General features: G+C 50.1%; 3 protein-coding genes across 3 annotated transcripts; 2 read left to right on the top strand and 1 right to left on the bottom strand.

Annotated features, from left to right (window-relative positions):
• Positions 1-760: 760 nt before the first annotated feature.
• FOBCDRAFT_295458 (amino acid permease/ SLC12A domain-containing protein) lies at positions 761-2,513 on the top strand (the record flags this gene model as incomplete). The annotated part of the gene is made up of 2 exons (XM_031195649.2): positions 761-1,266; positions 1,322-2,513. The coding sequence occupies 2 exons, from the start codon at positions 761-763 to the stop codon at positions 2,511-2,513; spliced, it is 1,698 nt and encodes a 565-aa protein (XP_031028399.2).
• A 2,470-nt stretch (positions 2,514-4,983) lies between these two features.
• Positions 4,984-6,892, top strand: FOBCDRAFT_295457 (general substrate transporter; the record flags this gene model as incomplete). Its single annotated transcript, XM_054705250.1, has 5 exons — positions 4,984-5,090; positions 5,152-5,477; positions 5,599-6,059; positions 6,116-6,530; positions 6,585-6,892. The coding sequence occupies 5 exons, from the start codon at positions 4,984-4,986 to the stop codon at positions 6,890-6,892; spliced, it is 1,617 nt and encodes a 538-aa protein (XP_054561225.1).
• A 3,851-nt stretch (positions 6,893-10,743) lies between these two features.
• On the bottom strand, positions 10,744-12,078 carry FOBCDRAFT_139758 (frequency clock protein; the record flags this gene model as incomplete). The annotated part of the gene is made up of 1 exon (XM_054705249.2): positions 10,744-12,078. The coding sequence occupies one exon, from the start codon at positions 12,076-12,078 to the stop codon at positions 10,744-10,746; it is 1,335 nt and encodes a 444-aa protein (XP_054561224.2).
• Positions 12,079-16,520: the final 4,442 nt, after the last annotated feature.

Raw genomic sequence — 16,520 nt, 5'->3', positions numbered from 1 at the left:
TGTCACATGCCAACGCCTCAAAACGCCTACAGCCTCACAAATTACAGTACATTTGGAACCAACTGTCAACTGCCAACTGCCAACTCCAACTTCTCCAGATCCATGCTGGTCCAGGCCCCAACTAAACCAGTCCTGGGCAGAGTTACTGTCATCGTGGCTCCAAAACCTAGTGTCAATGGGCTCTAAGATGACGCAGTACATGGACGAGTGCGTGATTTTGGATCAGCTTCAGCCAATTGTATAGCCAAGAGATACACCACATTCTTCTTCTGCAGGCACTAATCGAGTGCCGATAAAGCAAAAGACAGGCTTTCCCCAGACTATTTTAGCAGATATGGTCTAGTTCCTCGGATCCACCGAGCTTCGCACGAGCTTTCCCCGTGGGGTAAGCAGTAGAACCCTCGTCGACTCCTCTCCCACGCAGCTCCAATCTTGGTCTAATGAAGAATGTAAGGCCTGGACCATGGTCAATCAAGTCGGACGTTTGAAACCGTCCAATACGGATTGGCCATTTGAGATAAGCTCACAACCCAAAGACACCATGCACGTACTACCCCAGGAAGACGCGGAGCTGCTATATTTGCCTCTCCAATGTTGATGACTATATAACTGGGCTTGTTTTCTCTCCTTCCTGGTTTCACTTTTTCCCCAGACCCTCGTCTCCAACATCTCCTCTCTTCTTCCCCTTGTTCCTCTCAATCCCTATCTCCATCTTCATTTCAGACGGGCTGGTTCAAACCGCCTTATACCCGCATTCACAATGCTTTCAGACGACGAGAAGAGACGCAACTCCGGCGACAAAGCCAGCGCTGTCGCAGGCGATGCCTCCAGTCTCCAATATGTCGACGACAATGGTATGGGTCATCTCCACCGACGACTCAACAACCGTCAGATCCAGCTAATCGCCGCCGGTGGTTCCATCGGAACGGCCCTCTTCATCTCTATCGGTGGTGGTCTTGCCAAGGGCGGCCCTGGCAGTCTCCTCATCGCCTTTACCCTCTACTCCCTCGTCCTCGCCTTGGTCAACAACTCGATCGCTGAGATGAACACGTACATGCCCGTGGCTGGCGGCTTTGTCCGTCTTGCTGGATACTGGGTAGATGACGCGCTAGGCTTCCTCGCTGGCTGGAACTTCTTCCTCTACGAGGCCCTCATCATTCCCTTCGAGATTACTGCCTTGACCTCTGTTATTTCCTTCTGGAATGCCGATGTACTCAACCCTGGCCCAACCGCTGGTGTCTGCATTGCAGTTATTGTCTGCTACGGGTAAGTTGATCTACTCTGGCAAGCATTCAAACCTTCCACTAACCACTATCCACAGTCTCCTCAACATCCTTGCAGTGCGCTTCTATGGTGAATCCGAGTTCTGGCTCTCAGGTGGAAAGCTCATCCTTATCTTCATCCTCTTTGCCTTTACCTTTGTTACCATGTGCGGAGGAAACCCCCAGAACGACGCCTACGGCTTCAGACACTTTTCGAACCCCGGTTCCTTCGCTACATACCTCAGCCAAGGCGACAAGGGCCGATGGGAAGGCTTCCTAGCTGCGCTCTTCACCGCATCCTTCACTGTTGTCGGCCCCGAGTATATCTCGATGGTCTCGGCTGAGGCTCAGCGCCCAACATACACCATCAAGAATGCCTTCAAGACAGTCTATTACCGATTCTGCGTCTTCTTCATCTTCGGTGCTTTGGCTGTTGGAACTGTCTGTGCTTACAACGACCCAGCCCTGTATGACATCTACTTTGGTGCCGGCGGCACTGGCAACGCAGCTTCTTCACCATATGTCATTGCCATGACCAACCTTGGCATCAAGGGCCTCCCTCACGTCGTCAACTTCCTGATTCTCACATCCATCTTCTCAGCCGGTAACACATACACCTACTGCGCTACCCGAGCCCTCTACTCTTTGGCCCTCGAGGGCCGCGCCCCTCGATTTCTGCGATACTGCAACAAGTCTGGTATTCCAGTCTACTGCTTCTGTGTCACCATGCTATTCCCCTTCCTGTCTCTGCTTCAGGTTGCCAATGGCTCTGCCAAGGTTCTAGGCTGGCTGGTCAGCATAGTCACTGGCGGCGGCTTGATCACCTTCATGGTCATGTCCATCACATACATCAACTATCACAAGGCTTGCGTTGCCCAGGGTGTCGACCGAAAGACCGAGCGACCCTACTATGGATACTTCCAGCCCTATGGTGCCTACATTGCCCTAGCCATCCAGTTCGTCATCGTTCTTACTTACGGATACTATGCTTTCCGATCCAAGTTTGACGTTGAGGTCTTCTTCCAGAACTACTCCATGCAGATCCTCGCCCTTCTTCTCTTCGGTGGATGGAAGATTTTCAAGAAGACAAAGTATATCCGTCCCCATGAGGTCGACTTGGTCTGGGAGCGACCTCAAATCGAGGCTTACGAGGCTACCTTAACTGACCCACCTGTTGGCTTTTGGGCTGAGATGGGCCAGCTGACGATGCCTTGCTTCTTCCGCAAGAGTAAAACATCTTCGGAGGTTTAAGTCTTTGTATCTATTAGATGTATATACTTGAGCTAGTACATGACTAAATAATCTTCTGCGAATAGTACAATTAACATTGTTAACAAATTTTCTTGACTTGTGTTTCCACGCTGGTGCTTGATGTAAGACTTAGAATCCGTCAGCTGATGACATGAAGGACTTAAATACAGGGTTCTCAGATTCGTCGTACTTTACCAAAGCCCTGATATCGTATAACCGAGACTACAATGCGGCATTCAACAGTTGTTGTTGAGTCACGCAGGGATGTTGAGTGCAGTGGCAACTAATTGTTATTATTAACTCCTTGCAGTCGAAGGGCCTTTGCGGCCTTATATCTTCGACTGATTCATTCCAGGACTTGAGTCCTAGAGTCCTAGATGACAGTCCTACGATTTGAGCTTTAGGACGTCAAACTTTAACTTTAATTTTGCACCTCAATCCTGAAGTTGAGGGGGAACCATCAATTCTTCCAACAGGTGGATGGTCTGGGGATTTGAGTTTGGGGGGGACTGACGGTAATCAACTGACAGAATGGTCTCGCCAAGATGCGGGGGGATTTGATGGCCCCATGGAGTTAGCATCAGAGAAATCGGGGCCAAAGGCCTTGACTATCTGGTGGATTTGACTGGTTCATCTGAGAATCAGCCGCTAACCAGTCGAGTTAGAGTAAAGCTGCTGTACCACGATCATGATGATGCACATGCTCAATATGAGACATTCCATATAGTATAGACTTTGTGAGCTTCGGGTGCTTTTATACTATATACGTCATCAAAGCTGAACTGCTTGCCGTCGACCATGCCTGTATATCCACGACACCATCCTCTCTGCTTCCTGCGCAGGTGGTTGAACCATCGCCACAACAAGGTTAAGGTTAGGTCCGTGGATAAGGTTTTCTTTCATCTCCAACTGCAGATGCGACGCCATGTACCTAGCCTTATAACACCGCATTGCATGAAGGTATTAGTGAGGCGCCCATTTACCAACATAGCGTGTGCATAGATAGAGAAAATTCAGATATTAGCAAATTTTACCTGTCTTCTATTTTACATTAGACGCAAAACGCCCATACCTGAGGAAAATTTATATAATACTATAATGTTTATACAGTGATTCATGAAATAAAATAATCTAATTTATCTAAACTTATGATAATACCTCAGGATCTTGAGATTCACTTCCGCTGGAGCTAGAATGTTGATTGAACTCGTCATCATTAAGCAACACCCCTACGAAAGGGCCGACTCATTCATGGCCTTTTCGCGCGCGCTATAATGAAACGCCCCCGGAGTGCCACTAGGGAACTGTCACCTGCTGACTCTTTGCCCTGTAAAAAGACAAGAGAGCAAAAACTATCATGAAATGTTAGTATCACTATTGAGATCAAAAGTATGCTTCATTGGTGCTGCGAAATATCTCGGGCTTGTCGCTGTGGCAAAGATGTTCATCGCATCGCTGGTAGAGTTACTTGAAAACAGACTTGCCAAAAAAAAAAAAAGTAATGCACAGTTCGGCACCTGCGTCGCCGAGCCGGCCTGGCCCGGGTCTTGGCTCGGGGAGGATCCACTTTAATCCCGGCAATTAATGATGTCTCTCCAAATATCGCTTGTGGATCATGATTTTATGTCAGGGCATGAGAACAGCAAGACTTGGGGAAATGGAGTCTTCTGGAGAAGCCTCATTGGTCCGCAGAATGCTTGAAGTAATATTGAACATGTGTTGCAGGAAGACATCAGATAGTTTAGCATGACCAGCGGCCAAAAGCATACGCAAGCGTCCTTTAAGGCTCTATTCCATCTCCACCTCTCAGCTCTCTCCAATGTCATTCACAAAAATCAGCAACCGAAAAAGAAAGCCACCCATTGCTCTTGTCCAGCACCATCCTCGAGCAATATGCAGCGAGGCGTGTGATGGCAGATCTCATCAACTCCGCTGTGACGACATGGATGAGTTGAGTTGAGTTGCCCCCGAGAAATACAACCCTGCCGGCGATCTCTGTTGAACCCATGGCCAATCACATGGCCTCCCCCTCACCATGTCACCCAAGCTCAATCCCCAGAACTCAGTGGCGACCCCAGCTTTTCCCCACTGACTAGCTTGCCATTACTGCAGTAGCTCATCACCAGCTCGCCATTGTAAGGTCATGGTGTGGCTGCTCCGCATCTAAAGCTGCCCCTCTAGGCTTTACTCGGCCAAGCCGTGTAGTTCCTTGGATAGCTGGGAACCATGCACTCCTCATGTTACCCAGCTTGATGCGCGAAGCGAGTTTGTTATGTGCAGACCGTTTGCATACAGCTTCGCTTACTAGTTTGATCGACTGTGTTTGTGTTTAAAAAGAGACAATCTCCCGCGTTTGCAACGGAGCTTGTTACCAGGTCATCTCACACAGAAAGCATTGCTGGGCTTTGCTTTCTCTTTCGTCTTATCCATACACAAGTTTGACTCGTATCTGGGGACGTCGATCATCACGATGAATGCTCTTCGAAGGGCATCCCTTCCCAAGCCTGAGGAGGCAGGCAAAGCATGGCCTGCCATCGCCATTGGCATGTTTGTTGCCTTTGGTGGTATCCTCTATGGGTATGTCCCTTACTTCCAAGCTCATCAGCAGAAAGATGTTACTAATCGTCGTCATCCTTAGTTATGATACCGGTACCATCGCTGGTATTCTTGCCATGCCCTACTGGCAGCGCCTTTTCAGCACTGGCTACACAGACGCCAATGGCAATCCGAATATCACAACATCGCAAGAATCAGCCATCGTTTCCATTCTCTCTGCCGGCACCTTCTTTGGCGCCTTGTCGTCCCCATTCATGACAGACCACATCGGTCGTCGCCCAGGTTTGATGATAGCCACTTGGGTTTTCAACCTCGGTGTGGCTCTCCAGACTGCTGCTACTGCTATTCCTATGTTCATGGCTGGCCGATTCTTTGCTGGTTTTGGCGTTGGTCAGATCTCCGCTATTAGTAAGTCTCCCACCTACCGCACAACGACCCAGCCCGATAAATCGAAAAGGAGCCCAATCAAATCGATTTATTCTCTTTAATCATCATTGACACTTGAGAACCTGAGCCTAACGCTGCCTAGTCCCCCTCTACCAGTCCGAGACAGCTCCTAAGTGGATCCGAGGTGCCATCGTCGGAGCATACCAATGGGCCATTACAATTGGTCTTTTACTCGCAGCCATTGTAAACAATGCTACAGGCAAGCGTAACAACACTGGTTCTTACCGAATCCCCGTCGCCGTCCAATTCGTCTACTCCCTCGTCCTCTTCGGCGGCATGCTCATCCTCCCCGAGACTCCTCGATTCCTCATCAAGAAGAACAAACCCGAGAAGGCTGCCCGTGCCCTTGCTAGAATCCGCCGGCTTACTCCCGATCACCCTGCAATCCACGCCGAGCTTGCTGAGGTTAAAGCAAACCACGACTACGAAACGAGCCTCGGAACGGCTTCCTATCTTGATTGCTTCAAACCACCTATTCTAAAGCGCCAGTTCACAGGCTGTGCACTTCAGGCTTTGCAGCAGTTGACCGGCATCAATTTCATTGTAAGTTTTCCTCTTAAAACCTTTGTCGGCTTTAGAATTGACTAACAAGCTTCCAGTTCTACTACGGAACCAAATACTTCCAAAACTCGGGTATTTCCAGCGGCTTCACCATTTCCATGATCACGTCTGCAATCAATGTTGCTTCTACTGTTCCCGGAATGTACGCTATCGACAAATGGGGTCGGAGGCCTCTTCTATTCTGGGGTGCCATCGGCATGTGTGTCTCACAGTTCATCGTGGCCATGACGGGCACCTTCTCCACCGGCCAGAATAGGGACGGCACCATCTTTGTCAAGAGTCTTGCCGGACAAAAGGCTGCCGTTGCTTTTGTGTGTATCTATATCTTCTTCTTCGCGTCTACCTGGGGTCCCCTGGCCTGGGTCGTCACTGGCGAGATCTTCCCCCTCAAGACCCGTGCCAAGTCTCTCAGTATGACTACTGCGACCAACTGGCTCTTCAACTGGGCTATTGGTAAGTTGTTCCGCCATAATACACGGATGCCTGATCGTTTCTAACTCTACGTAGCTTACTCCACTCCCTACCTTGTCGACTATGGTTCCGGCAAGGCCAACCTCCAGTCTAAGATCTTCTTCATCTGGTTCGCCTGCTGTTTCCTGTGCATCGCTTTCGTCTACTTCTTCATCTACGAGACCAAGGGTCTCTCTCTTGAGGAGGTCGATCAACTCTATGACGAAGTCAGTGCTGCCAGCAAGTCTACCAAGTGGAGGCCCACCGAGACTTGGGAGCATCGCCAGAGCGTTTCAGGACCTGGCGGTAAGATGTTTGGAAACAACCAGGGACGAGTCTCGCACAATGAGAAGAATGAGGTTTAAAGGGCAGAAGTGAGCGTTGTATATTATTATAAGGAGCTTGTTGATGGGTGTACTGGGTTGGGAAATTCTACTGGCCGGAACTTCACCTAGGCGGACCAGTTCGGCTTTACTCGGCCGGAGGTTTACGATTATCAGATTGAATAGCATATGCATTATGAATTAAATATCTATTCATTCATATATGTCTGACCATCAGACAGGACACTCACCTGCCGTCAAAGTCTTGCCGACGTATGTTCCAGTGCTTGTCGAGGCAAGAGTGATTTATTATGGGTTATCCCTTTGAGCGATACAAGACTGCAACAGGGTTACGATAAGGGCGTAGTCTGTTAAGCACCGCGTCTTCTCGCTGTTTCGTGCATCGCTAGAAGAAGGAGTGCTGCCGAATCAATGGAGACATGCCAAGATTATTCCGCGAAAGAAGCCAAATAAAGAGAACTACTCGACCGCAAAGGCGTGGAGGCCCATATCGCTCCTGTCTACTCTAGGCAAAATACTAGAGGCAGTCATCGCGAAACGGATCTCGCACGCTGTTGAGACACACGGATTACTGCCAACAAACCACTGTGGAGCTCGCAAGCAGTGCTCCGCTGAGCAGGCCTTGATGTTGCTGCAGGAGCAGATCTTCGCTGCTTGGCGAGGCCGACGGATCCTTACCTTGGCAAGCTTTGACGTCAAAGGAGCCTACAATGGAGTATGTAAGGAGAGGCTCATCCAAAGACTGAGAGCAAGGGGTATACCAGAGGACCTGCTTCGCTGGATCGAAGCCTTTTCCTCGGATCGCACAGCGACTATTCAGATCAGCGGACAGATATCCGAGATGCAAAGTCTACCACAAGCTGGGCTCCCACAAGGCTCACCTCTGTCTCCGATTCTATTTCTCTTCTTCAATGCAGACCTTGTGCAGCAGCACATTGACTGTTACGGAGGAGCGATAGCGTTCGTGGATGATTTCACGGCGTGGGTGACAGGTCCGACGGCAGAGAGCAACCGCGATGGAATCAATGAGATTATCAAAAAGGCGCTGGACTGGGAAAGGAGAAGTGGCGCGACCTTCGAGGCAGAAAAGACGGCGATTATACACTTCACCCGCAAGGCATACAAGTCCGACTCAGAGCCTTTTGCAATCAGGGGACAGCTTGTTCGGCCCAAGACCCAGGTCAAGGTTCTCGGCATGATTATGGATGCTGGCCTCAAATACAAAGAGCACATTGCACGGGTAGCGACAAAAGGTTTGAAGGCTGCAATGGAGCTGCAGAGGCTCAGGGGTCTTACTCCGAGGGCAGCGAGGCAGCTATTCACAGCCACGGTGGCCCCGGTCGTGGATTACGCCTCAAACGTATGGATGCACGCATGCAGATATACGAGGGCGAGTCCTATCAACAGGGTTCAGAGGATTAGAGCGAACACGATCGTAGGAACGTTCCTCGCGGTGGCAACAAGCGTAGCGGAAGCAGAGGCGCACATCGCTAGTGCACATGAGCGGTTCTGGAGACGGGCAATCAATATGTGGACCGATCTACACACTTTACCAGGAACTAATCCACTCCGAAGCTCTATATCTCTCATCCGAAAGTTCAGAAGATACAATCGCTCTCCATTTTACGAGGTAGCAGTGGCACTCAATGCAATTCCGATGGAAGAACTAGAAACGATCAACCCTTACACATTGGCACCTTGGGCAGAACGAGTGCAGACTATAGTGGATGATGGGGACAATTCGGCAATGACACAAGCAGATCTAGGATGGGCGGTACGGGCAGCAGTGAGCAGTTCGGCGCGGAATGGGGTAGTCGGAGTCGGCGGGGTCATCGAGATCCCTGCCTCGGTGCGAGGAGGACCGAAGCTTGAGCGCTTTTCCTTCACGCTCGGCATGAGGACGGAGCAGAACCCATTTTCCGGACAAGTAGCAGCGATGGCTTACGCGTTGAGACACTTACCCGACCTTGAATATCGAAGCGTGACACTGTTGGCGAGCAACAAAGCGGCCGTGCTCACGGTCCGAAACCCTCGCCAGCAGTCCGGTCAAGAGTATGTTGGATGCATATATGATTCCATCAATGTATTGAGGATCAAAGGAAACGTGGTGGCTGTCGTATGGATGCCCACCAGTGCTGAACACAGGCTCCTGAAAATGGCTAAGAAAGAGGCACGAAGTGCGAGCCAAGGCGGTGCCGTCCCGGCTCGGAAGTTTTCCCCGAATGCGATCGACGACCCTGAACATAGCCCGATCGAGTCAGCGTGCACGCAAACGGCTACCAGACAATGTTGGGAAATCTTCAGAGAAGGTTGATGCTGCGCTCCCGGGCAAGCACACTCGGTTGCTCTACGATGGTTTGTCACGGAGAGAAGCCAGCGTGCTATCACAGCTGAGGACAGGCATGGCCAGATTAAATGGATACCGCTTCCGGATCAGCGTAGCAGCGTCACAGCAATGCGCATGCGGACAAGCGATAGAGACAGTAGAGCACTTTCTCTTTCGATGCAGGAAATGGACAGCGCATAGGACTGAGATGCTGCAGTGCACCGAGATATTGAGAGGAAACCTCTCGTTCTACCTAGGAGGAAAATCACCATCAGATGACACGAAGTGGATGCCAAACATGCAGGCAGCCCATGCAACTATACGATTTGCAATGGCCACAGGCCGACTCAATACACAATACTGAAACCAGATTGCAAGAATCTCACCTACTTACTCTTACTAACCTACTTACACTAAACACCAAACACCCTGTCCCATACAAGCGGACGTCGCTTCAGCCGCCGTAGATAGGACGTTGAACACTTGAAGAATAGCCTTCAAGCTAGTTCGCTGGCTATGCTAGTAAATCACGGGATAATGCAGGGAGCAATAGGGTAGAAGGAAAAGTACAATCGAGGAACAGGCGCATTATGGGCTCGAGGAGACCTATTTAAATTCATATGGTGAAAACCAAGGTATAGTATGGGCTCTAGGAAATGCGGACACAGATTGAGCCAGTGTTGCTAATAATATGGCAATAAAGTAGTATATTGCAATATAACCCATATGATATGGAATTTCTCATATTGTAACAATATGATATGAAGGTTTTGATATTGCGACAATATAATGTGAGGATGTCTATATTGGCAATATATTATTCATATTGGGATGTTAGTCTTAGGGCGAAATTGCCTCTTGACAGTACCAGGCAAGCCTTACCCTATACTAGCGACAGGGATACTTGGCATTTGATTGGCTAAAACGCGGCCACACGTTGTTTCCATGGGGTCAAGGGAGGTATGATTGGTACTAACCATGTTCAGCTGGACCTCCCCTGCCGACATTGGCCATCGTCACCTGTCCATTTTTGTCACTGTCGAGCCGAGGCAGAGTTACCGCCATGCCTCAATAGCGCCTCCCTTTTGTAAAATGGTCACAACGAAAGAGAGTCGTCAATTTCAGTCGACTTCGCGACGAAATTTGTGCAGAAGCAGTTTAGTAATGAGGTCACGTGGAATATATTGGCTGTATTGTCACACTGCCAATATGTTGGGTTCTTGGCAATGAATACAATATGAGCCATGTTCATATTGGGTAATACAATATGCACTCCCTGATAATACAATAATATTGCGAAGGTGTTCATATTGCCAATATCGTATTGTTTATATTATTAGCAACACTGGATTGAGCAACGTGTAGCACAGCATGGGCTCGGGGAGAAGAGGACGAAAATCAGGCAATGTACATAAGCATTACCGATTAGTGCCCTATCGGCCAAAATAAGCCGCCGGGCGTAATAAATTGTATTGTATTGTATTGTAAAATTTAACAGTCTCAATTTAACAGACCGTGCTTTAGCTCTTAGAATAATTTAAGATCGTTAGCTCATATCCTCTTCTGACGATCCGATGTTATCTATATCTATAGACAGCTCGTCATATTCGCCAGACGTGGAATTATCAACGCTAAACGGCGGAAAGAACATAGCAGGTGCTGGCAGTGGGACTGGCGTTAAGCTCTTGATACGCCCCGACAGATACTCAATCTTGATAGGCGGTGATTGCTCGGTTACTTTCGTTTCTGAACCGCCAGGGATAGGAAATGAGGCTAACGTCGCCGCCCTTTGATCAATGGTCCCTTCTATGCTTTCGTTGGGTCTCCTAGTCTGAGGCTTGGAAGCCTGTGGGAGGATATCTTTGGGCCGCTTTGTATCGACAACTACGATAAAGTGATCATCGGGGAGAACGCCGCCAAGTCCGCAGGGTTCTAAAGGCTGCTGTTGTGACACGTACTGCTGCTCATCGTCGTTCCAAATCAAATCCAGCTCGATGTCGCTGGCTTGTTCACAGTCATTGTTTATCAGACCCGGGTCTCTATGATCACCCTCATGCGTGGAAGAAGTCAGCTGACGTAGACCCTGGCCTCGATCTGTCAATGGCCTATAGCTGATGGAGGACCCAGATGTTGTTCGTCGATAGGAATGAACCAAGTCTAATAACTGCTGAGAATCCTGCCGGTTTTGGCTGCTCAAGGGCGCGCGAATGGTTGGTGATACATCAACTGGATCACCCGATAAATCTGTGCAGAAAGGTACGTCGCTGTAGTATGTGATAGCACCTTCGCGGCGTTGCAATTTGCCAGCCGACCCTCCAGAGTAATTCAAGTCTAAGTCTGACTCGCCAGGATTATCGTCGTCCACGGCTATAGGCGAGCAAACCGACGCATCCTGTGAAGTGTTTGCATCTGATGATCCCTCCCGAATAAACAGTGGCTTGTAACGGAAACTTTCAACTCGAGCGTAAAACTGCGGATCAAATGCAGACACATTCTTATTTAAGCCTCCGGATTGGGATTCATTGTTAATGAACGGGCTCGTCTTCTGATGTTCACGTGTCTTTTCCGAACCATCGATATTATTGACCGGAGGACTTTCTTGCGAATCGTAGATAGAGATGTGGCTACTGAACGTGGTATCTTTAGATCCGCCTCGCCATCGGATTTTATGCCCGTCAGTAGATAGCTGAAACCTGGTACTTATTTCTAATACGGCAGAGCGAACGAAGTCAGGAGTTACGTTGATCAAGTGGAGCTGGGCCAAATTGTATAGCAGGTTCAGAGACACCCAGCCTTCAGCATCTAGGTGGATGCCCTGGATACTCTGCTGTCCAGGCAATATGTCGGGCGACAGTAGGTCCAAATGTCGGATATAGTTCATACTCTCAGACGGAATCTGAGCACGATCAGGGTCCAGATCACAAGGTCGCGTTGGTCGCTGTTTTGGAAGAAGCGGGAGTGGGGGAAACGGCTTGGTAGACGAGACCAAGCCTTTACCATTGCCTTCTGTCTCCATGTTGTCATTTTCGGGATCAGAGGCCGACCCTAGGTACTATTAAGAGACGATTGAACAGTAATCGTCTAATAAATTGTGTTATCTCGCTTAGATTTTGGACTTGAATCGGTTGGGCTTGGGCCGAGTTGCTGATTGGCTTAAAATAACCCCAACCCCACACTTGGGGTTAGCTAGTACGAGCTTGGGGTTAGCATAATGCAGAGGAAAGGGGACTATAATTGATAGAGAAAAACAACAAGACTGCTTCTCTCTTTACTTTCTCTTTACTTTCTATAATCAAGATTAAAGAGGCGATATCAAACAACAATGGAGGACATCGTACAGCTCAATCAGGATTATCAAATACTCATCTGCCGGCTATGTCAAGCAGCCGTTCGGCCCGGCAGCAGCATTGAGTCACATTTTCGACGGCAGCATCAGCTCAAGGGACAAGTGCTCAAGGATATCATAGACTACTATGGTGAACTAAAACTAGCTGACCCGAAGCGTATTGCAGTACCAGAAGATAACGGCCCAGCAATCGAAGAGCTCGTTATTTCAGGTGGGTATAGCTGTTGTATATGCCGATATCTTACTATTGCATACGATAATATTGTCCGTCATTGGAGAGAGGCAGGGCATAATACAGCAGAGGAACCGTGGACTAAGGTGCGGCTACAGACGTGGATGGGAGGAAGGCATGCGCGCTACTGGATCGTTCGAGATGATAGCGATAGGAATGGCCCGTTAGAAGTGGCTAACAAAGCTGATGCTGGAAATCAGAGTGCTATAGACAAGGTCATTGCTGCAAGTCTGGCTCGACTAAAGGAAGAAGACGCCGTACGACTACGGAAGGGTGACTTGGAGGAAGATATCGACCGTGATTCGCCGTGGGTCAAGAGGCTAGGCTGGGTACGACACTTTGGCTCCCGGGACTTGATCAGTATTCACGATGCAGCCCAGTGGCTACGGGCGAGGGCAGCAACAGGCAGGTGGGCTCAGAATCAGGAAGATGAGGAAGCAGCTCGTGAGCGACTATTGCTCAGCCGGCTCGGACAGAGCTTTGATCGTGAGGTGGACCGTTGCTGCTGGCGGCTCGATAGCGTGCCGACCGAGACGTTGCAGTGGCTCGGCAGCATCACATCAATGACCCCAAGCGGCGTGCCGTTTGGCCGTAAAGGCAAGGAAGAATCGATGAGCCAGTATAAGTCTGTCGGTCACCGTTACTTAAGCTTCTGCTGGAAGGCATACCGTATCGGGCGGAAGGAAGCGTTTAAATGCTGGGCCGTTCGCTTTACGGATGAGCAGTGGAGCTTATTGCATGATGTCGCTGAAGAGCTCGAGAGTGATAGGGTTCCAAGCAGTCATGACAGCGGATTCTTCAGCGGCAGAGAGAGACAAGCTAAAGATAAAGACGAAGACGAAGACGGGGACGGAGACGGAGACGGAGACGGAGACGGAGACGGAGACGGAGACGGAGACGGAGACGGAGACGGAGACGGAGACGAATATCAAGACGATGATGATAGTGACGAAGGCGAGCAAGGGGATGAAGGTATGACTAGCCCGCTGCAGGATGCACTAGACCGAGCCGTCTTCCGGTTTATCGTGGCTTCGATCAAAACTCACGTTGGCGGAAACACATATACGAATTCGCTACTGTGCTTCTGTGCGGCACTTGGTATCAAACCACGCCCGATGGGCTATATAGAGCCGCATTTATATACTGGTCTGCTAGCTGCTATAGTATGGTGGGCCCGGCTGTTCTTTTTGGAGGCTGCATTTGAGAATCAGCCGCTAGATCGGGACGAGGTCGGGGTCGAGGCCGTACTTGCATTTCAAGAGCAGCATACATCGTGGATGTGTATGGGCACTCACACTGTCATGAGCACGATCATCGGATGGATGGCATACGGGAAAGGGTATCGGCAGAAGATGGGGGGGCAGCCGTCGATACGATGGTCCGAGGACGGAGAGGGCTTATTTCACATGGGCGAGCATATCAGCGTCGAGGATTTCACCCGCACACTGCGCGATGAGGTGACCGAGGCAGAGAAGCTACTGGATAAGCTGTTCGGGGGGGTGTGGCAGTCGGTCAGTAAGAAGATCGATATGGGGCGGATCATCGATAATATGGTACGGCTCGGGGCAGGTCAGTCATTCGCAAGCAACCCGAAGAACAACTGGCTCGAGCCCGGGCCGGCAAAGGTGATGCGGCTGATGGAAGCATCGATATGGGATGCTGCAAGGGTTCGATGGAAGCGACAGCGTGTTAAGAGGTGGCTTCGAGACTTGCGGCTGCTGCGAGAGACGCTGCTCGTGCTCGTACATACGTGGGGTGGGCTTCCGGGAAGGGGACCGGAAGTCACAACACTGCGGCACTGCGATTCGTGGCAGCTGATCCGGAATATATTCATATTAGATGGTCAGGTCATGATCGTGACCGATCGAGATAAGATGAAGGCAATCCGTGACAACGGCCGGAAGGTCGCACGGTTCGTCCCCGACCGGATCGGGCGGATGATTGTGGCATATATCGCATGGCTAATTCCGACTGAGAGGGTGCTACGGCGGGAATGTCAGCTTACCGAGCCGCGTGGAGAGCAGCTAGAGTATATGTGGAGGGATGGCAACTCGTCGGTATGGGAAACCGACCGGCTTAGCAGGAAGCTTGCTCGCGTTATGCAGGCCGGGACGGGGGTCAGACTCGGGGTGGGACGATATCGAGCGATCGCGATCGAGATGGGACGGAAGATTCGAGGGCTTGTGATGAAGCAGCTAGAAGGTAAGATGGATGATGAAGATGAGGATGATAACGTCGAGATCGATCCGATCACAGGTGAGCCGGTTGACTGTGGAGGAAGCTGGAATATCGTGTGGGATTTGCAGTCGACGCACGGAACACGGATTGCGAGGCAGCACTATGCCGTACATATCGGCTTCCCGGGTAAGCTGCAACCGGAGATGATCGCGACATTCAAGGAGATCAGCAGGCTGTGGCATCAGTATTTGGAGGGAAGCGGTGCAGAGGGAGAGGGGGATAAAGAGAAGACGGCGGTGAAGCGTAAGCGGGATAGTCAAGTGACGGGGCAGCAGCAGCAGCAAAAGGCTGATAGTTCAAACCGAGCAACTAGCCGCAAGCGGAGAAAGACGAATAAGGAGGGAGAGGCGGCTCAGAAGAGGAAGAAGCTAGAGGACGAGATGGCGGATGGGCTGCGAAGGCTGCTTGGACCGAAGACGACTTGGCGATCCGACAAGCAGGCTGAGTGCATGCGATCGATCATGGCACTCAAAGCAGATCAGACGGCGATCAATGTGCTACCGACCGGGGCCGGCAAGAGCATATTATTCATGCTGCCGGCCGTGATGCAGGATACAGGCACGAGCATCGTGGTCGTGCCGTTTGTTGCACTGATGGATGACTTGGTGGCAAGAGCAACAGATATGGGGGTCGACTGCATCCGATATAGGTCATCGATGAATTCGGGACGAGAGGGCATGCCGCGGGCGGCACGCTTGATCGTTGTCAGTGCCGATATCGTGTCAAGCGCCGAGTTTTCCGGGTACGTTGACGGGCTGTCGTGTACAGGGCTGCTGCAGCGGATATTCGTGGATGAATGTCATACTGTGATCATGGATATCGGCTACCGGGCTAAGCTTGGCGAGCTAATTGGGCTACGTCGGTTTGGCTGCCCGTTAGTACTGCTCACAGCAACGCTAGGTACTATTAAGAGACGATTGAACAGTAATCGTCTAATAAATTGTGTTATCTCGCTTAGATTTTGGACTTGAATCGGTTGGGCTTGGGCCGAGTTGCTGATTGGCTTAAAATAACCCCAACCCCACACTTGGGGTTAGCTAGTACGAGCTTGGGGTTAGCATAATGCAGAGGAAAGGGGACTATAATTGATAGAGAAAAACAACAAGACTGCTTCTCTCTTTACTTTCTCTTTACTTTCTATAATCAAGATTAAAGAGGCGATATCAAACAACAATGGAGGACATCGTACAGCTCAATCAGGATTATCAAATACTCATCTGCCGGCTATGTCAAGCAGCCGTTCGGCCCGGCAGCAGCATTGAGTCACATTTTCGACGGCAGCATCAGCTCAAGGGACAAGTGCTCAAGGATATCATAGACTACTATGGTGAACTAAAACTAGCTGACCCGAAGCGTATTGCAGTACCAGAAGATAACGGCCCAGCAATCGAAGAGCTCGTTATTTCAGGTGGGTATAGCTGTTGTATATGCCGATATCTTACTATTGCATACGATAATATTGTCCGTCATTGGAGAGAGGCAGGGCATAATACAGCAGAGGAACCGT

The sequence above is a fragment of the Fusarium oxysporum genome, chromosome VII (assembly GCF_013085055.1).
Source record: "Fusarium oxysporum Fo47 chromosome VII, complete sequence".
Taxonomy (NCBI): domain Eukaryota; kingdom Fungi; phylum Ascomycota; class Sordariomycetes; order Hypocreales; family Nectriaceae; genus Fusarium; species Fusarium oxysporum.
The sequence above is the reverse complement of the archived record's forward strand: the minus strand, read 5'-3'. Positions and strand labels throughout refer to the sequence as shown.